Below are 21,429 nucleotides of genomic sequence, written 5' to 3'. Positions count from 1 at the left end.
GAAATCTAAAAACTTATTTATACATGCGCAGAAGATAGTAATTTTCTTAAATCAAGAAAAATGTATGTGCAACAGAAATGTATATACATGGGGAAATTATCGCTCAAGTGATTTCATTTGCAAAATAAGCGTACTTTACAAGATTAATTATTTTGGCAGGTTGGTTGTGATTTGTAATCTAATTTTCTCCATTTTTCGCTCATTGTTCCAGAGTAAACATGGACAGTAACCGTAGATGACATAATAACTATGTCCTATCATTAAGCCATGTTACATGCTTGTCCACAAGTGTCCACTTCAGTAACTTTCCATTTTGTGACAGGAAAACTGTCATGTTTCGGGTTTGCTGCTCCTTTTCATTGGTGTTTATACAAAGGCAGTTGAGTCTGAAGGCACCTCAGCAAAATAGGACTGCAATGAGGGAAACGGTTCTTTTGTTAGTGCGATGCACGATTGCACAATCGTCATTGTTCAAACATCTATAAAATAATATACTGATTAAGATGCACATAATCAGGTGGCGGCGGTGATGATGGGATCAAAGAAAGACCTTCCTTTCTAGTTCATGTGTAGTAGGTCCATGATCTTACGATCGACTTGTTTACTCATTTACACATGATTATGCCTGAAATGATATCACATTTCCTTATTATCGTGCAAAACATACCACTCCGCAATTATCGTACAAAACACTACAATAGGCGTTTTCACATCAGCCCGATAAAAATCCAAGCTCGAAATATTTTTCGCAGAAAATAGTCAGCAAAATAGCGCGCTATTTCGAAACATCGGGCTGATGTGAAAACGCCTAATCTATTATGTTCTTCGCACTTGTAAATAATGCAAATGAGTTTGTGTGTCTACATGTTTGCTTTTCCAACATTGTGTAGAAAACTGACTTAAATTTCTCTAACAATTTAGTAACATGAAACGATGAACATGATGAAGTAATGAAATGAGGAAATGATACGATTACCCGATGGAAGGATGAAACGATGAAAATAGAAACGATGAAATGATGAAAAGAGGAATATTAGGGGCCTATATACTGTCCTAATTCATTAGGACAGTATCAGCATCCCTTTGTTTTACTTTGCTTTTTGATGTCTGAGCCATTCCAAAACCGATTTTCAGCTCATAAACTTGAATTTCTCCTTATAGAATAGCATGCTCTGCATTATCATTTTATAAGTGAGTCCTTAGTTTCTGGCAAAAAAAAAAATAATAAATGAATAAAACCCATCCTCATTTCCACCAATATTGCAATACACCACTGTTATTACAGTGTACTTTTATTATTGTAAATCCATTGATAGGCCTACTACCATTACTATCATCATCATCATCACCACCACCACCATCGTCGTCGTCGTCATCATCATCATCATCATCACCATCATCTTCACCATTTGTCATTCAAATTTACTGAAAACGACACGGTTTGTTTATAATACCACAGCATGCCAGTACATACGTTCCGTCGACAACGCCAGAGAGTTCCAGTCTAAACCAAGAGTAGTCGATAACTTCAACCTGGGCACTACATTTCATAAAAGGGTGACCTTCATTCAATAAATGATTTAAAAAACTGATTTTTCTAAAAAGTCCCAAATTATCCGAGAAATATATATATATACTTACTAATTTGCAGTTCTTTTATTATATTTTGACCAGTAGTAAATCTGAATCGCATGTATCGTTTGCTTGCGTCGTTTACACCCCTATAAAAAAATCGACGAAGCCACAATTTCTGACTCTCGACGAGCAATCAAGCGTTTCGTCCCAGGGATCAAAACACGATTAAAAAATCATCAAAACAGAAAATGCCCATAATTATGTATCCCCACACACCCATCCCCGACCCATGCATGTATGCACATTCTACTTACCATTCCTATTTCACAGCTGCCAGAAAAAACGCAGCATAATGGCGTCTGCCTCTAATGTGAGATCGGCTCTACTCTTTTGTCATCCATCGATGGAAAATTTAGCCGAAGCTATTGCTGCAAAATGCTGTGCAGCTAACAATGAGCCATTCTTTCCGACTGTAACACCAGTTTCACCGTTTTCGTTCGCCGAGGTATGTAGCCAGTGCCGTTCAGTCCGACACATTGTATATTTTGCTGGTTGCTTCCAAACTACATATAATGAATTGACTAGATATCGTCTAGAGTCTAGTCTAGATATCTAGTAACGTTACTAGTCTAGTTCTAGTAAATTTTTTGTTAATATTCCAGAATATGGGTTGATCTTATTTCATTGGAGGGAGAGAGAGAGAGAGAGAGAGAGAGAGAGGGGGGGGGGGGGAGAAATAAGTGATTTGTACTGGGACTGTAACGTTAGCTAAATTTATAATCATGACATGTCATGTGTATTCAAAAAACAAAATAGGTAAGATCCAATTGACACTATCTAGAATTTATAGAAAGAGAGCTAAAATTTAAATATACCAAACCAATGTCTAACTACTAATACTAATAGACTATAGTAGAGGCCTCTTTTCATTTCTTGAAATCCTATGCACACTCTTCACTTTCAAGTCAGTCTGACTTGAAAGTGAACAACTTTTGAAAGGATAACGCTACTATACCTTGAAAGTTGGCATCAATCATGGACAGATTCACAGAGTATGTGTTGATAGAAGTCTGAGTGAGCATGCCCAGTTTCAGTTAATCTGATAATCTCTTCATTGCTGTTGCTCTGGTGGTTTCATCCTGTGTTTTGTCCCTTTCATCGCACAGCCAGCACGGCTTGTAAATGTTTTTGCGCTTTTGGGCTGCGTTCATGCGAAACTAGAATTGCGTTTCTAAACACGTTTAGTCGCTAAACGTGTTTAGTTGCGTTGCGTTCATGCGATTTTTCCATTTAAACGCGTTTCAAAACGCCGATCTGAAACGCGGAAAAAAGGGCGTTTTGAATCATGATTCTGCCAGAATCACGATTGCAGAAACCGCATGAACGCAACCGTGATTTCAATCATGATTCTATGACGTCATTGTGCGCTGTGCGCATGCGTGTCTCATGGGGTATCCCACAGCTTCTAGTTCTGTTTGCGCGCTTGTGTAAGTCTTATGAATCGTGTGTTTTGGTACCATACTTGCACTTGTTTGTTTATATCAATGCCATACACCGATTCTATGCTAGTATCTAACGTTAACTGTTTGATATGATAATACATGTAATTACTCTCCGATTGAGTTGATAAAAAGTAATGACTGCAGCGCTGTGTCTACCAAGGGAAACAATTGGAGAGACAAAGAATTAGGATTATTCCTCGATCTGTGGTGCAGAGCCTGACTGGCACAGCTTATCGGAAAGTATTCACCGAAATAAAAACGTAAAGGCCTGAATAAGGAGGTCTGGCTGGCTCAAGTTGCAGAGACGTAGACAAGGTCAAACTGCGCATTGCGTTGCGCAATGGCAAAGGATGAGCTGAGCCAGAATCAGCGTTGCGACAGCCCGCATGAACGCTCTTCCGCTGAGATCGTGATTTGAAACGCCGTTTTGAATCATGATTCATGTTTGTGATTCTGGCTACGAAATTCGCATGAACGCGGCCTAATAGACCTTGTCCTTGCACATGTACTTCAGAGTCTCTATTTTCTTTTCTCAGTTCACATTTTTCCAAAGTGTGTGCTTTCTTTCCAGTAAATTTATTTACATAGGTAACGCCAAAAAAAGGGGGAGTCCATTTGAATTGAGTTATACACACATCATTTTAAAGCTTAGAATCTGCTCTTTCAGAATCTGCCTTTAAAGGGATGGTACAGTATTGGTGGAGATGAGAATTGGGCTTTTAACTTTCTGCGAGATACCATGCAAGAAAACACTTATGAAATAGTACAGAGCATACCATTTTAAGAGGAATTCAACGTTTATTTGATGAAAATCGGGTTTGGAATAACTGAAACATCCAAAAACAAAGTAAAACAAAGCAATCGTGATAAAGTGTGGATCCCACACTTTATTAGAATTGCTCTGTTTTGGATATCTCAGCTATTTCAAAACCAATTTTCATCAATTAAACATTGAATTCCTCGTCGAATTACATGCTCTTTCATATTTCATAAGAGGTTTCTCATTATCGCACCAAAAAATGATAGAAACCTGAAATTGGGTCTCAACCAAAACTATACGACCCATTTTAAAAATCCATGTCTGGCGACTGTTTGTTGGTTTTGTGATGCAGGGTCACAAATTTACTCTTTTTTTAGACTTCTTTGCACTCTAGTCAAGCTCTACTAAACAAACAAATTAACAATTAATTTACCAGTCTCGTAAAAAAAAAAACCAAAAAATCATTTTCTAAGATATTTTTTTTTAGTAAATTAAAGGTGTAAAAGAGAGCCTGCATTTTACTAGCCAAATGACACATCCATTCTACCCAGATACCCAGGTTGTTGTTGTTGTTGTTGTTCTTCTTCTTCTTCTTCTTCTTGTTCTTGTTCTTCTTGTTCTTGTTCGTCTTCTTCTTCTTCATCTTCTTCCAGTCTGGTACAGTCCACCGCTGGCGTATAATCGTACATTGTGCTTGTCAGGTACTGGGTCACAGGGTGTACAGTTATGAATTACTGTACGAGCTGAAATTTTCGCAGTGGTTTTATTTTCGCGAATTTCGCGAATCGCCTTTGAACCGCGAAAATAACAACACGCGAGTATAACAACGCGTGAATAACTAAGTTCAGTTAGACGCTTGCAACCGCAAAATTAACAACACGCGAAAATGTCCTCCAAGTAGCAATTCGCGAAAATATCTGTACATGAAAATTTCAGCTCGTACAGTAGCCTATGATTCTATGAATTAGCAAAAATGCTAGTGGCAGCCAAAAACACTGAAGAAAAAAAGAGAAAAAAGAAGAAAGAGGACTCTGAGCAATCTTGTTTGTTAATACTTTCAGATCATTTTTTTTTTCTGCCATGAAGTCAGAAAGCTTAGTTCCATAAAGGTCTGTGGTGATGATGTGGTTGTTATCCCATATCTAGGTATGAATCAACTTTGATACCAAGAACAGCAAACCTAATGTGGTATATGTGTACTGTTTGTCGTAAAACCATTATGACTGTGTTTTGCTTTGTTTTGTTTTGTTTTTTGGTTTTTTTTCCCTCTCACCACCGGCAATGCAGTCCCTGTCAGCCAACAGGCCGATGAGGAAATTCCAGCAAGTTCAGTTTGTCCGGTCAATTGAGTGGAAGAAATTCAAAGATGGCTGGCCAAACCTGTTCATCAACAATGTCAGGGAGTGCGCTGGCAGAGATGGTAGGTATGCATTTAGGTTTTGTATAACATAGTGTGTGTGTGTGTGAGAGAGTGTATGCCCTTCATGTGTGTGCTAAAAATACAGCATTGTAAGGCGTTGCATCAAAATTATGACCAGCAGGAACCCTCAGGGTCCTGAGGGATCCAGCTGCACATAATTTTGATGCAACGCCAAAGATGTTGCATATGAAAAGGTTCAATAAACGAATAGATAAAATGCAACTGTCCACTCCAAACTTTGGTGATGCCAGCATCGAGGGCGTACATGCATACGTGTAAATGCTATCTGTGGATAAACTTAAAGACAGGATAGTAATGAAGGCTTGCCATAAGTGTCCTGTACAATTATATCTCTTTTGTATTCTACTTTACTTCTTTTCTTTTTTTTTAATAAACTTAAGTCTGTTCAATGCTTGGTGGTACAGAAGAGAAGGAGCTGCTAACAGAAGGAAATGGAGAGACTGTGATAGAATTTGAGGCAACTAAACAAAAACAATAATAATTAGAACTTCATCTCAACCATCGTCTTACAATTTATTGTCTGCTGCATTTTTCCCTGCATGGATATTCCTCTTATTTGACATTGATTAGTCATTGTTTGCAAGTTCTGTTTACAGTGTACAGGTTGCTACATACAGTAACTTTTTTTTTTTCTGGTTACCCCTTGCCATGTCGGGCAAGCAGGTTTTCACATTATTGCAGAACACTTGCCCAAACATGAATTTTACTTGCTGTAAAAGAAAGTCCTAAGATATAAGAAAATGATAGAGAACATAATAGAAAATTTGAAAGTCAAGATAGAGCAGGATAAAACACAATCAATTGAATCTAAACAGCACATGTTGGTTGCACGCTTAAACACATGGGAGTAACAAACTTGGTTTGATGGAGTGTTGGTGCTGCATTGTATTGGGACTTTTTCAAGTAAGTGTTTGAAAGTTGCTGAAATGAAATTAAAGTGCATTGCATCACTACACAGTCATTTTCTTTGGGCATCTTTGTGGTTGACTTCATGGGTTTGAAGGGAGAAAAGAAAAAAAAAAGATGGCATCAAAACTTTTTTCACTTGCCCATTTTTTTTTTTCAGCCATATCACATATTTGCAGTTTTCTTGGTGTCAATGTCTGTTCCTTTATTAGGGCATTGAGTTTGCAGATCATATTTCAAGGAATGTCTTTCCATTTGTGACCCTGCACCTCAAAACAAACAAAAAGTCGCCAGACATGAATTTTTAGTTAAGACCATATTCTGAAAGAGCAGACTTTAAGCTTTAAAATGATGTATAACTCAAATCAAATGAACTCTCCTAACCTATCTAAATATTGGAAAGAAAGCACAAACTCAGGAAAAGTGAGAACTGAGAAAAGAGGCTCTGAAGTACAGTGTCTATTCAAGCACTTAATCTTTACCAAACCGTGCTGGCTGTGCGATGAATGGGACAAAAAACAGGAAGTAAACCACCAGAGTAACAACAATGAAGGGATTATCAGATTAAACTGAAATTAAACATGCCTCATTAACACATTCTGTCCATAATTAATGCCATCTTTCAAAGGAGTAGCACTATCCTTTCAAAAGTTATTAGAGTTGAAAGTGAAGAGTGTGGACAAGGTTTTTCAGAAATGAAAAGGGGATTCTAAAGACACACCTAATCGCACTATTCTACCAAAAATGTTCAAGATAAAATGCGAAAAAAACCCACACTTTCCTGCCTGTTTTATAATATCAAATTTTAGCATTTAATGTAAAAGAAGACCCGTTCTTTCAGAAAATACGAAAAAGTCAAGTTCGGCTAGGTTGACCCATTTCACTTATTTTCAGTCCTCACACAAAATCAGTGTGTGCGACTTTATGTTCGTTTTGAGGTGCATGGTCACATTTTGTTTAAATTCCTGTATTTGTTTTGATACTTACACTGTTAATTTATAACTTCTAACGCTATGTTCATAACTATATAATCCTCACTGGGGAGACAAGACCTTGTATCTCAAATTTTGGTGAAAATGACTTTCTTAATGGCCAGATTATCAGTTCAGTGATGTCCTGTCCAAATCCTAGCTGTCTTACCCCTAAAATGAAGCCACCACAGCATGTCCAAGGAAAGCCGACCCCATTTGATATGGTGCTTTGGCTGCCATGCTCTTCCGCTCTCCTGAACATTTAGCATTTTGTTCATACGAGTTCTTGTCGCCCCGGGGACGATTATATAATTCTTTATTTTTTTCATGTTTGTATCATGCAGTCATTTTTCTTGGAAGTTTTCACTCCCCTGAAGTGATATTTGAGCAGCTCTCAATAATATACAACATGCCAAGGTACCCAGCACTCAGCGGTCTTTTATAGCATGCAGTGTGAAAGAACCTGGTAGCTATGCCTTCCATATATCCTAGACTGCACACTCTTCCTCACTGCTTGCCTCTCCTCTTCTCTTGCATTACTTCATTGCTGTAGCTTTGCCCCTCTTTCACCCATTAACTTTGCACCCATACATTTTTTCTAGAATTGCCATTTTTGGCAACAGACTGTACTCTGTAGAATAACAGTTCAGAATGAAAATAACAAATATTGCAACCCCACGTTTCCTGCTTGAAATCCAAATTGATCATCCAGTTTGCGTGTGACAATTAGTACTGTGCAGTACCTCATAGTATCTTAATGTGTTAGAACTTCATACTGCTGTTTTTATTCCCCTTGTAAGTTTTAATCATGGTTTCTTTATCACGCAAACTTTCAATTTCATTACACTCTTTTGCACAATATATGAGCATTTAAGCTTTGTTGATCCATAATGATTTATCTGTTTTTTCTTCATAAAGTCACAGCTCACTGTAGAACTTACAGTGTACAGATGTTTTGTGTATATGCAATAATTTATTCAATGATCATCATCATTTAGTATTCTTGTTTACCAAACATTTTTGTTCTTTAGCTGCTGAATTTTCACTTATCAACCCTTATCATAACAATATATTGTGTGTTATTAACTAGTGTTTGCATCCTTGAAATTGACCCACAATTTTGTAATAAGATCATGATTAAAAGAGAAATCATGCACATTTTAGGTTCCTGATGTGATTATGAAAATGCCTTAGAAACTACAATATTATGTGGTCATTGCAATCTCTTAAAGCTTGATAGATTTGCAATAGATGTTACTTTCTCCTACTGATTTCCATACTTGTACTTCTACAAGCTACCGGTATTTGTAGCATTTTTTTCTTACTACACGTGTATCTCTCTCAAGTGAAATGCGTAACATGCACATTAAATGCTCAAATCACGCAATTTTACCCCTTGGTTGTAGTTTTGACATCCTATTGCACACTTATTATTAAAAAGGGATGACTTGTCATAAGATAAGAATACATTACAACATTACCTAAGCTTTGCTGTTTGTCTTCTGATAGCAATAGCAAGAATAAGATAATATTAGGGCTTAACAGAGCTTTTATTTCAAATGTAAATAATCTTTACCTGTACTGTACTTCTTTCTATTTCACTATTGTTTTGCTGTGTTTTGTATTTTACACTAGCTGCTTAATTTTTGCCTATCCTTAAACTTGCTTTTATGGTGGTTGCAATTGGTTTGTGTTCTTACTGCTTTAAAATGCATTAAACCCTGCGTGCGACAAGCACAAATGTAATTGTGTCTCATGTTTCTGAAGACTAATACACTGTACCTGTGTGTGAGTGTGTGTGTGTGTGTGTGTGTGTGTGTGTGCATTAGCATGGTACAATGTAAGTTGAATCGCAGGCTTTAACACTGGTTCACTTGCTTTGAATGGAGCATCAAAATTTAGTTCCTCAGCAAAGACGAGATTAAACAGAATAGATGAATGCAATGTATTATCGAGGAGGGAAATATCCTTCAAAGATACATTAGAAGAGGATGCTATCCAGCTGGGCCCTGTTTCCTAAAGCTGTTCTTAAAGTTACAAACAACTTACACGTAAGATCGACTGGTAAGTAGTTCTGATGTGAGCGAATAATTCAGCACAACAACTGATTACCAGTCGTTTGTAAGTCGTTCGTAACTTTATGAACAGCTTTGTTAAATACCCCCATTTTGTTACTGCCAATTGCCTGCCAAAAATGCAAGGATGTAGAAAAAGTAATGAGGTCCTTGCTGCTTAACAGCTGACTTGACTACTAATCTGTGCCATGGTGCATGGTGTTCTACAAGTGTATGGCCATTGATTTATACTGTATTCTGTGTAGCTGATTTGGATTTCTGCAAACAACTTGCATTCACTATGATGTACTGTGCTTCACTGCTATTGATTTATAAATACACTGTATGCCGCACAGCTAATTTTGATCTGTTTAAACAGTGCATTCAGTATGCAAACTCCTCTTTCCACTCATCGTATGTATTTATGTTCTGATAACACCTGAGGATAGTAAAACAGGGTACTACATTGGATGAATAATGTATGAGATGGAAACTGATGCACAACAAAGTCAGTGCAGCTTGAGTACAGATTAATTTTACACTGAAGCCAATAATATCAGTATTTTGATAATGCATGAGGACTAATCATATGTTTATGTTAGAATGCACATGACCATGCAAAATTGTAGCCTCGAATAGTAATAGTAACAGACACGTACATGTACCATGTACAGTAATAGCAGTTAAGTGCAGCCATATAAAAGCAATCATTCTCAAAACAAGAATTCCTGTTTAGAGCATGACTGTACACCATAATTGAAAATACTGTGAATTAAAGTGTTTATCCCCCGATGTTTTCATGTGCACTATGTACTATAAACATGATAATTGCAGAGAGCTGGCCCTCAGTGTCAGGAATAGACTGGGTGGTGTGTATTAAAAGTAACCATTGTCTCTCCAATATCCCACTTTGCTCTTCAGGTACCTGGCCAGATCCTTCAAGTTTATACTGCCGTACTTTCCTACAGGAACGATGGAAAGGGTTGACATGGAGGGGCAGATAGCAACAGCAAAGGTAGTCTTCAATAGCTACACCTGTTACATATTAGGGAGCTTTAGATTTTGACGCGCGGACGTTTGAGACGACGAGTGCGCTGGACGTTGTCCACTCCCCTGCGTTGTGTTGAAAAATAGCTTTAGTTTAAGCTGGGACGCAACGTATAAAAAATAAAATTGCGCCCCCATATGATCGGTGCATGAAGTAGTTCTTTGTACGTTGCAAACTGTGCAGACGTAAAAACAGCCCAGTACGCGTAGTGAAAAACTCAGGCGACGCAAGCTAAAAATAGATCGACTTGACGCGCACTTCTGCGCACGCTCAGAGCATGTTTTTTTTTCCTTTGAACATCCGCGCGTCTAAAATCTAAAGCTCCCTATTGTTGCTTGGGTGACAAGACCTCGTATCTACAAAATGTCAAATGTTCGGGAGAGCAGAAAAAACATGGCGGCCAAAGCACTATAGCGAATGGGATAGCCTTTCCTTTGACATGCCGTGGTGGCTTCATTTTTGGAATAAGCGAGTTGGGATTTGGCCAGGACATTACGTAACCCATTATTTGACCATTATAAATAAAAAAAGTCATTTTCCCCCAAATTTCAGATACAAGGTCTTGTCACCCCAGTGACGATATGCTTCTTAATATGCTGCTTTAATACTAAAAATGTGAACAAACAAAAACAGACAAAAAAAACAATGCAAAGTTTGAATCTCTGTACATATTATGATGGCAGACATACTGGAAAAGTGGATATTTTCACGCGACCAATTTTTCGCACTTGGCTGGATATTAAAAAGAGTTTCACGTGTGTTTAATTCCAAGAGATCAAGACATCATCTACTGGAATATATGGCAAGCAAAAATATTTGCATGCTTTTATTCTTGCGCTAGTTCCTGGTTGTGCATAATGCGCGAACATTTCAACACTGCAAAAATTTTCACTTTTACAGTCATAGTATTCTGGTACAGCAAAGATTGAGGAGCTAGTGAAGACCAATGTTTTATTGTGTAATAGCTGAGAAATAACTGTGATTCGTGACTAGTAACAACCACAGTATATGCAAGTTTACATAAATAACAGATTCTATATTCCACAGTAAGATCTATCAGCTGTAATTTATAACTATTGTGACTGCAATCACATTGCCTACCAATTCTAGGTAAATCCTTATGGCATGACTCAGTTTATCATCTTGCTAGTTTTGCAAACTTACATATTTTATGTATATTGTACGTTGTAATGCATTCAGTTTCTCTAAGAAATTATTCGTTTCTGTTGGAAGAAAAGAAATAGATGAATGAGTGAATGAATGAATCTTCTATGTCACATATATTTCAAGGTAGAGATACCCAGTGGCAAATGTCCCAAGATTTGAGTGTCACTACATTTATTTCCACTTTATTGTACTATGCTGCCTTAGGTTCTGGCCATGCTGCTGTCCGCCATTCCGTCTACTGCCAGGGGACCGGCACAGATCGTCATGTTTGACATCCACGCCCTGCCGGAGAGATTCTACTTCTCTGATCAGGTCATTCCAAGGTGAATATGATTTAATATGTTGTTGCTCCAACAAATTGTCATTTTGTAGTCAACATCTATGCCTGTAGGCCTTGTATTGGTAGATTGCCTCTGACAATCCATTGCATATATCAGGAATTCTTTATCATCATTCTGATTTGTCATGTTTTCTTGTATTACTGTAAAAGTGGAAATTTTCGCGGTGTTGAAATTTTTGCGCATTTCGCGCAACGAGGAGCTAGCGTGAAAATAAAAGCACGCGAATATTTTTGCATGCCATATGTTCCAGTACTTGATGTCTTGATTCCACGCAATTAAAAACACGCGAAAGTCTTCTGACACGGCCAAGCGCGAAAAATTAGTCGCGCGAAAATATCCACTTTTACAGTAACCTGTTCCTTGTGGGAAGAACATACATCTATGTTCATAGCAATCCTTACTATACACAGCCCAGTCGCTGTTTGTTTTTTTTTTTCTTTACAGCGACTGGGCTGTGTATAGTGAGTAGCAATCCATGCTGAGGTCACTAGATTTTGACTTTTGCTGACCCGTTCTGGTGCCCTTATAGTGTATTATAACAAAAGAGTGTCTAAGCCCATCAGCACACGCTCTATTCATATTTCACATCTGATTGATGTTTCCGATTGTTTGATGGCACATGCAGTTGACCCTGACAAGGGGATACACGTACCCCTTGCCTGCCTTCACACAAGCTTATTACCAACCTGTCTGTTCTTTCTTGATGGGCAAAGAGAATTTTGTTTGGGGGCCACGAAGATTCTTAGAGAATTGCGGAAGGAATGGGTTAAAATTGTTACATCTTGGTTGGAGAAAACTGCCATAAGTTACTATTACCCATGACTTACCATGAGTGTCACAATGAGAGAGTGCATAGAATTTGCCTAAATTTAGATACATTGTAGATGTTCTGAGCCCCATTTCATGAAAAGTTGACTTGACGGCAACTCTTCCTGGAGTGGCAAATGTAATAACATGAATCCAGCTTCCTGATTAGCTGTTGCTGGGAAGTTGCTATTCTACTTTTAGCAAGACTTGTGATCCTAACATCTTGGAAATGGGACACTGATCACGTGGTATTCTTCATTCCAGACTCGAGTCAGCCATCCCGCTTCTCATCAAGGAGATCATGGCCATGCCGGACGACATCCAGGCCAACCTCAGCATCGCCTTCCCAGACGAGGGCGCCTACAAGCGATTCCACCCAATGTTTGAGGACTTCCCCTTCATCCTCTGCACCAAGATTCGTGACGGGGACAAGCGGATAGTGTCTGTAAAAGAAGGTGAATTTGCAGGCCTGCGTTGCTGTAAACGTGGTCATTTTTGTGTTGTGGAAATTTTCAGGCATAAACTAGTATATGACAGTAAAAGCATACATGTGAATATTTTGCTTGCCAAATGTTCCAGTAATTCGTATCTTGAGTCCAAGGGATTGAAAACATGTGAAATTCATCTTACCTGACCAGGCGCAAAAAAAAAATTACTCACACGAAAATCTCCACTTTTACTGTACATGTAACTTCTGTCCTCACACACCCCCCCCCCCTCCCCCCATACACCCACCCACACACACACACATACACAGAAACTCACCTTGTCTTTATCTTGAAAGAAAAAAGGACTAGAGCAGTACAGTAGGAGAAAGCCACTGTAGAAGAAATATGTATTGAATTATCATTATGCCTTTAATACCGTGCTATGTTCATCAATTGGCACACTTGAGAGCTTTCTGTTAACATTAGCAGGGATGTCTGGATACTCACTCTCAATGGACAGACCTACAATGTATTTGCTAAATCCCTCTTTTTTGTCACATGGCCGTCCTGTTGGACTGAGGCACGTGAGTGGGTTTGGTAACTTTACAGATGTGTCAAGTTTGGATGGATTACAGAATGTTGACGAACAAGCATGGCAAGTTAAGCTAACTGCCAGGGTACATACAACTGTAAAGGGTTACTGTAAAAGTGGAAATTTTCGTGGTGTTGAAATTGGTACGCATTTTGCGCAACCAGAAACTAGCGCGAAAATAAAAGCTCACAAATATTTTTGCTTGCCATAGTGTTCCTGTGCGTGCTGTCTTGATTCGGCGGAATTAAAAACACGCGAAACTCTTCTGACCCGCCCAAGCGTGAAAAATTAGTCGCGCGAAAATATCAATTTTTACAGTAACAAGGAGTCCAATGGTAATGCAGGCTAGTGCAGGTGAATCTTGCCATTCTGTGGGTTCAAGTGGCTGATATATAAAGCATTCAGTAATAATGTATAAATTGTTGTTTTTGCGAGAGTTTAATTTCATGAATTTCACAAATAACAGTTGGACTGAGAATGTAAGAACACATGAAAATGTCACCAATGCGCTAGGGTAAGAGTGCACTTTCGGTAGCCTTGGTGTCCATTCGAAATACATCATCTCGTGAAAATGTGCGTGACCTCCTCATTCGCAAAACGGTGCACTATTTATCTATTCCATGTGGTAACTATAATAATTTTCCAAGAGCTTGAAAAGCCTTTATGCTGACATTGTCTTCTGTGGGTCACTTTGTTTGCAATTGCTGGCACTAGTAACAATGAGACGGTCATGTCAGCAGGCCCCAACTTTCCTAAAACAACCCAAACTCCAACTCCTATGCTCATCATTTATGTGTGTGTGATGTCTTCTGATAGACTTTGTCTGTCAAGATCTCATTCTACCTACAATGGAACTTCATTATAAACAGGGCAATATAACAAAAACCCTCTCATAACAAGGTGATTTTGCAGGTCCTAACTCTTTATATTTTTTGAGAAATCTGATAAAGAAGATAACTGTTATTGCTTCCCTGTCCTTGTTTTTAAGTGATGTACAAAGTTCCCCTTTACATGTGTATCATCAAATTGTATGTGCTCTCATGCTTGTCCATTGCTTTATGTCAGGTGACACATTTGGCCGTCATGTGATCATCATCGATGACCTCATTCAGACTGGAGGAACACTGAGGCACTGTGCACAGGTAAGATGTTTGAGAGCAAATGAATGAATGGGTGAATGAATAAATAAATAAATAAGAAAATAAATAAAGAAAGAAAGAAAGAATAAAAGAAATTCATGAAAGCGAGACAGAAAATCAGCTGTTTCCATGAACTGTGTCTTTGTTTTTGCTTTCCGACACAGGAATAGGGTTTTCTGAGGGCTCGGAAGTATTTCATACCAAGGCAGCACAATAATGAAAAATGTTATCATAACTTAGAATTGTGTGATCATTTCCTGTAGGAGATTTAATACAGGAGTGGAAACTTGTACCACCAGTATTACACAAGTGGTAATCTTTGGTAGTGAAAGGAAGGGGAAAAAAGAAAGAATTAAAATTTGATGCATGTAGGCAGTCAATACTGTGATTTTTTTTTCCAAGTGTTATGAAGACTTTGAACAGGTCAGGCTATTAGAAGTACAATGTAGTTGAGTATTGGGATCCTGTGGCTACAACAGAGTAAAGCATGAGAAGACAATTCATCTGCAGTTGATCTTGTGATTGTTCTTTTTTTTTTTGATAAATAATGTGTACAAATGTAATTTGAGCATAACTGACATTTTGTTGTGTATTTTGCCTTTCAATTCTGCAAAGATTCTTGTAATACATTGCTCGGCATCAATATTCAGAGAATGTTAATCAAAAATGTTAATTGAAAATGTTATCACAAGTACTTAATGTGAATTTCATTCATCTCAGTTTCTTCAAAAAGGCTACAAGTATTAATCTCTGTATTTCACTTCACGTCTACTTTATTCAAAATACCAAGTCCAAAACTGGCAGTTTTCTTTGGACATATTGAAATATTGTTATGGCAGAACAGTGAAATTGTATATAAAGACATATAGATGATGATATTCGGACATGAATTTTACTGTGCTGTAATAAAGAATTTTGTCATAAAAGGAGTGCATTGTATGTTCTTTTACGTAGGTCCTTCAGCATAAGGGTGCACTGTCCGTCAATGCATTCGTAACACACGCCGTGTTCCCGGAGGGATCCTGGAAGCTGTTCACGGAGGGCGGGCCGGTGAAGTTTGACAACTTCTGGATCACAGACTCCATTCCCCACGCAGTCGGCATCGCCCGGCACCCTCCCTTCAAGCTCCTGTCCCTCCGCGACGCCATCTCTGAGACACTCCTCAGCTATGACTTGAAGGAGTAGACCCAACCCCTCTGCGCCCCGTGGACCTCCTGTGCCCCTGATTCAAACTTTAGCTCCTCATGTTAGTACCCATGTTGTAGGTTATAAAGCTGAAATTCACAAGGTGACATGTTTGACATTCCTGCAATATAACTGCCATGTAAGGAAGAGACTGAAATATTGGGATCTATATTATGATCTATCAGTGGGATAGTCTCACCCAACACCATTTTGTTTCTATAGTGATGGGAATATTCATGTGTTTTGTTTGAATCTTTGCCAATTGGCAAACCAGTGCACAGAAGATGTTACCTCGTTGCATGTCATATTTACACCACCCATCTCAGGTGATAGAGCTGCACGCCAATTTTGCATACTTTGCTTGAACCCCAAACTGCGCTCAATGCAATTGATGTTTTGAGTTCTAGCTGTATGCCAGAGAATTAGCCGTAGCTTTGTCATATTAGCATCACTGAAAAGCATGCAATTTTCTCTACAACTCTGCTGTACTGCATTTCTAGTAGAAATGCTTCTTCAGAACGTACATGTTTTCCAAGAGCTCTCACGCTTTCGATCCCTGAATGATATGGCATACAGGGATTTGCTCCGTAGTAATTAATAGAGTTAAAGCACATGGATATCCCAAAGTTCCTCATTTAACCTTTCTTGATCCGTATTCAGAGGATCCTTTCCTGCACATATAAACCCTTCTCTTTAAAGATCTCTCTCTCTCTCTCTCTCCATTTCCTCATTTCTCTAGCTCAATTAGAAAGGTGATGATAATTTTACAAATAATACACAGGTGAGAGTGCATTAGTGGGGTTGCAGCACACTTTAGGGTATATACGATGACTTAGCATGCATGAGGCGCAGCCGAGTGAATGTTGCACAACATTGTAAACACTTGAGAGTGACCTGCATCCTCACTAACATCACAAACTCAAACTTGTGCATTATTTGTTTTATGCACTAACTCACTCTTTCCTTTCCCACATTGATTTATTTGAACCCCATCGGTTGTTTTCCAGCTTCTACCATTATAAATGCAATGGTTGCACCTGACAATAAAAGGAAAACTCTCTATGAAACACCGTCTGTGTCCTTTCACCTCGGCTGCTGTCAGATCCTATCCTAATACTACTGCATCTTTGTGCTCAGTGATGGGAAACTCTTTACAGTTCATTTTAGAAAGAAAATTCATTCCAGGGTGTACACTTTGCCCCTGACGATCATTATTTCCAGAGGAACAGGTACTTGCAGAACAATATTTTGAACTCTTGGGCCCATATTCTGCTCTAAACTGAAACCAAGTTTAAACAGAAGTTTTATCTGAAATGGATTTAAAAACGGTTTTAAACACCTTTAAACCTGCTTTAGTCTGAGGTTTAATTTGTATTCCACTAACTCAGCTGTACTCTGAATTGGGCTTAAATTAAACCCTATATAGACGTTGGTTTCACAAAACCTCTAACAGAATACAAGATTAGACTTTAAGTTAAGTTAAACAACAAGGAGTCTAAATTGGGTTTAAACCATGGTTTACAGTAGAATATGAGCCTTGCTGTCCATATTCCTAAGTTTCCAGACTAACATACCACTGACTGGAATTGCTCTTCATCATTTGTATCCTAGCAACCACCACAACATGCAACTTAACACATAGAATATGGACAAATCAGAAACATACAGCTTACTTCATAGCAAATGGCAGTACAATTCTGACTTACATGGCAGAAATAGAAATTACTTCATAGGTGTAAACTTTCTTCAAGTTGATCAGTGATTTGTTGAAATGACTTAAAATTTGAAGGACATTTTGCTTGCACTGTGACAAGTGGTATGTGCATTCAGTCAATGGAGGCACACAGGAAAGAAAAAGTTGGTGAGTGTAGTGAACAGATGAGTGTAAAGATCAGTGATTTATTTTCCGATTTTTAATGGGAAGAATTCTGACAGTGTTTAGTCTAAACTATATCGTGCTAAAGCATTTAATAATAATTTCAGTCGTTAGGTTAGGTGTGGTTGATAGGACATTGAAATCAGAAAATATTATATTGGCAATTAATCACATGCATACATATGATCTGAAACAGCAAAATAGTCACATGCAAAGTTAGTTACCTGGAACGGCAACATGCTTAATCCCACTTGAGTAAAGCGTTTTGCTTTGTATTTCAGTGAGCTTTGATTTGGTGTTGTACTCTTTATGCGTGATTTTGGGCCGTGAGGATAAGATTGTATTGCAATATTTCATGTAGAAGTTAGAATGATTAGAGACATGTGCATTTACAAAATTTGTATCTGTGACATAAAAACTCATCTTTGATGTTGTTAGTAATCAAGTGATTTGCAGAAGAGCCAGTATCATAACAAGCTCTAATGTGTTTAATAGTGCATGTATGCTTATTCTAATCTTTTCATGAATGTGCAACTGGATCTGTGTGACAATCTGGTTTAAGTAATATCTTGTTTTTCTAAATTTCATGTTTGTAATGAAAATGAATGCATATTCAAATATTTAAAGAGTTCCTCTCTGAAAGTAGAAGTTCTCCATGGCTTCTTTCTCCATCATTGGATTTAAAAATGATGGTGATTATTGATAATCTTTAGAATGCTGATGTACAGGCGCTGCTAGATTTGATTTCTCCACCACTGGAATTAAAAGTGATGGTGATAAATAATAATCTTTAGAATGCTGATGTACCTGTAGGTGTTGCTAGATTTTAATACTCTGAAATTTAGCCAACTACGGCTTATACTGATCATTTTGGAAAAAAAAAAAAACAGCAACGTGTGACTGTACAAAGTACATCTGATTTCTGAAGGTGTACAGGTGTTATTTCGTCCATGCATTGCTTTCACGAAAAAAAAAAAAACCAAACAAACTTAAAAGTAAACGATAAAAAGAAAAACTTAAGGTAAAACACGTCCCAACACTCCTAAGTTACTCCATAATGATATTTGCCATTTATGATTTCAGGTGGTATCGTTTTTATTCATTTTGGATTGTTCTTGTTTTTATTAATTTTGGATTGTCATTAGGTTTTTTAATCAGATGGATAGGGTCATACCACAATCATTCAAAGTGGCATTTTCAAGCAGACTTTGATTATGGCTTGAATCATTTGTTATCTTGATGCTACCGAGTTGCCTCAAGCATTCCCTTTTTATTGCCAGTATTTTGCCTTTGCCAAGATAAGAATTTCTTGTCAACTCAGCTGGGCTGATAACTTGTTTAGAACTTGTAATACTGTACCGGTACTTTCATCTCAACCCTGTAGATTACATATAGCCTGTGAATAGACCCACTTGAGTTGCAACTCTTACTGGGATTACAAGTTTACAGATATAGAAGTGCAAACTCTAAAAATCTGAATGCAATAGTAAACGATGTATATATGTGTGTGTGTGTGTATGAATGGGTGGAAGAGAGAGAGGGAGCGAATGAGTGAGTGTGAGTCAATGTTCATGTAAGCCTACACGTTTGGAGTGTGGTTACAGCCCTTATTTGCATATGTTGTACATTCTTTTCTATTCTATCTACTTTGTAGACATCGTAATAACCAGTACTATACTATTGGACACGTGTTTGATAATTGTACAAAATTTTTACTACATGTACATTGTTTACAGTGTAAGCAAACATGAAACTCGGTTCCATTGTATGTTTTTGTATAATCTTTCCATTTTTTTGAACGCATAGGGACATTATCGCTATGTGTTGTGCGCTATGTAAGCACTGTCAATTATTACCATTATTATTACATGGCCACTCTTGAACATTATCCATGTGAATAATCTGAATCATGTTTTTCCCTTGAAAACACATTGAGTTTAACCAAAAACTAAAAAAACTATAAAAAAAAAAAAAAAAAATTGCAGGTCCCGTTACATACAGAGATGAAAGAAGGCACCAACAGGAGCACCTATTTTTGATGAATTATAAACACAAGCAAAATCCCACCTCATTGAAATTCTAAATAATATGAGAGCTAATCACCATAACAGTCAAAACAAGGCGCAGTCTTGTGGCCGTCTCTATAGCTATAAAAATTTTAACAACCGCATTGCATTTCTGTGATTTTTGAATGTCCCCTTTTATACTTGATCAATACTCAATATATGGGATGCATTATTATGTATTTCGTTCATGAATAGATGATGGTTGGATTATGATAGTTGTCAATGCCATGCGAGGCATGCCCTCCCTTTCCCGCCAAAGTGAATCAATTTTGACAGTGGATGGATTCATACCTGATTGACACAAGTAACCAACTACCTGTTTGTTTGTTTGTTTTTCTTATGGGAAAGCATGGAGTGAAATTAATGGTGTTATACCTATTTATAAAGTGTGTTGACCTTGGCAGTTGACTAACTCAAGGAAGGTACTCTACGACTTCACAGATGTTTAACATGAAGAACAGAATTTTTTTAAAATAAACCATCTCCTTCACCCTAACTCCTTCACTTTTGTGAACTGTCCAAAGAATATAACAGTTTGCAGGTGTATTGGACTCCCCCCCCCCCCCAGTTTTTGATAATTGTGCAATATAGCATTCACACTAATTAGTGTTTATACTTTGTTTCATATTTTGATGACTTATCTCTGTCCAATATTATGTTTTGTATCTTCGAATTTGGAATGCATGAATAAAGCCTTCTCTATCGTATCTAGCGTACATACAGAATAAATGAAATGAGTGCTGTAGTATTTTGTTATTCACTTGTCAGTGTGCGATGTGAACTTTAACCCCAACGACGCCTGGCTTTTTGGCGGTTCAATCGCCATGAAAATTGGCACATACATAACCTTTGGCGTAATCTACCAGAATATATATTTTTTTTAATGGACATTTTCATTATACATGTATTGATTATTTAAGCTGATATGCATAAAATCATAAATTTTGCTCTAAGTCCGACAATATAGCTCCTACAATCCTAGTTTTTGGTGATTATATCCTTTGTAGCATTCCAAACAATGTACTTGAAAAAAAAATTCTGGTATCAAAATAATTTTCTTATATATTGTATTGTTTCATTTATTTCTTATGAAGGTCCTATTTCTTTGTTTTTCGACCTTTATCTTCTTTTTTTTTTGCAAAATCTATGACAGAACCTGCGTCAAGCATAATTATGCTAGAACTAATTGATTTCAGCCAATGAATGCCAAAATAATCATATCTTTTTGAATAAGGTGAGAAAACTCCATTTGCTTGGACTTTATACACAAAATCACGTTTTTGAGCCATTTTTCGGTCTGACAAGCATGTATAGTCCCTACATGGTAGTGTAGCGTCGTAACGGAATGTCCGATTTTCGCGAAAATGGTGTCATAAGATGTACGAGACTTGAAAGTAAAGAGTCAGCTTGCGGCGCGGTCCCCCCCCCCCCCCCCCCCCCCCAAAAAAAAAAAAAAAAAAAAAAAGAAGTCGTGGAAAATGTCGGGGTGGGGTTGATTCAAACCCCCCCCCCCCTTTCCGGCAGTTTTAGGATTAATGATAGTGCTGTAAGTCCAGCAAAATTACTTTCCG

At 37.7% G+C, this 21,429-nt stretch overlaps 1 protein-coding gene across 1 annotated transcript; it reads left to right on the top strand.

Annotated features, from left to right (window-relative positions):
• Positions 1-1,927: 1,927 nt before the first annotated feature.
• Positions 1,928-16,241, top strand: LOC139741364 (uncharacterized). The gene is made up of 8 exons (XM_071651946.1): positions 1,928-2,080; positions 5,125-5,257; positions 7,500-7,572; positions 10,131-10,224; positions 11,629-11,747; positions 12,837-13,027; positions 14,658-14,734; positions 15,686-16,241. The coding sequence occupies exons 1-8, from the start codon at positions 1,928-1,930 to the stop codon at positions 15,914-15,916; spliced, it is 1,071 nt and encodes a 356-aa protein (XP_071508047.1). The 3' UTR covers positions 15,917-16,241.
• The last annotated feature ends 5,188 nt before the right edge of the window (positions 16,242-21,429 follow it).

Source organism: Diadema antillarum, unplaced genomic scaffold, assembly GCF_040938485.1.
Source record: "Diadema antillarum isolate AM-2024a unplaced genomic scaffold, OU_Dant_1.0 seq00000923_RagTag, whole genome shotgun sequence".
Lineage (NCBI taxonomy): Eukaryota > Metazoa > Echinodermata > Echinoidea > Diadematoida > Diadematidae > Diadema > Diadema antillarum.
The sequence above is the reverse complement of the archived record's forward strand: the minus strand, read 5'-3'. Positions and strand labels throughout refer to the sequence as shown.

Bases quoted from the DNA above. Each gene is read 5' to 3' on its own strand.
- LOC139741364 (XM_071651946.1), top strand. From the start codon at position 1,928: ATGGCGTCTGCCTCTAATGTGAGATCGGCTCTACTCTTTTGTCATCCA. The intron at 5,258-7,499 runs GTAGGTATGCAT...TGTATCATGCAG, and splicing joins GGAGTGCGCTGGCAGAGATG to TCATTTTTCTTGGAAGTTTT. The intron at 14,735-15,685 runs GTAAGATGTTTG...TCTTTTACGTAG, and splicing joins CACTGAGGCACTGTGCACAG to GTCCTTCAGCATAAGGGTGC.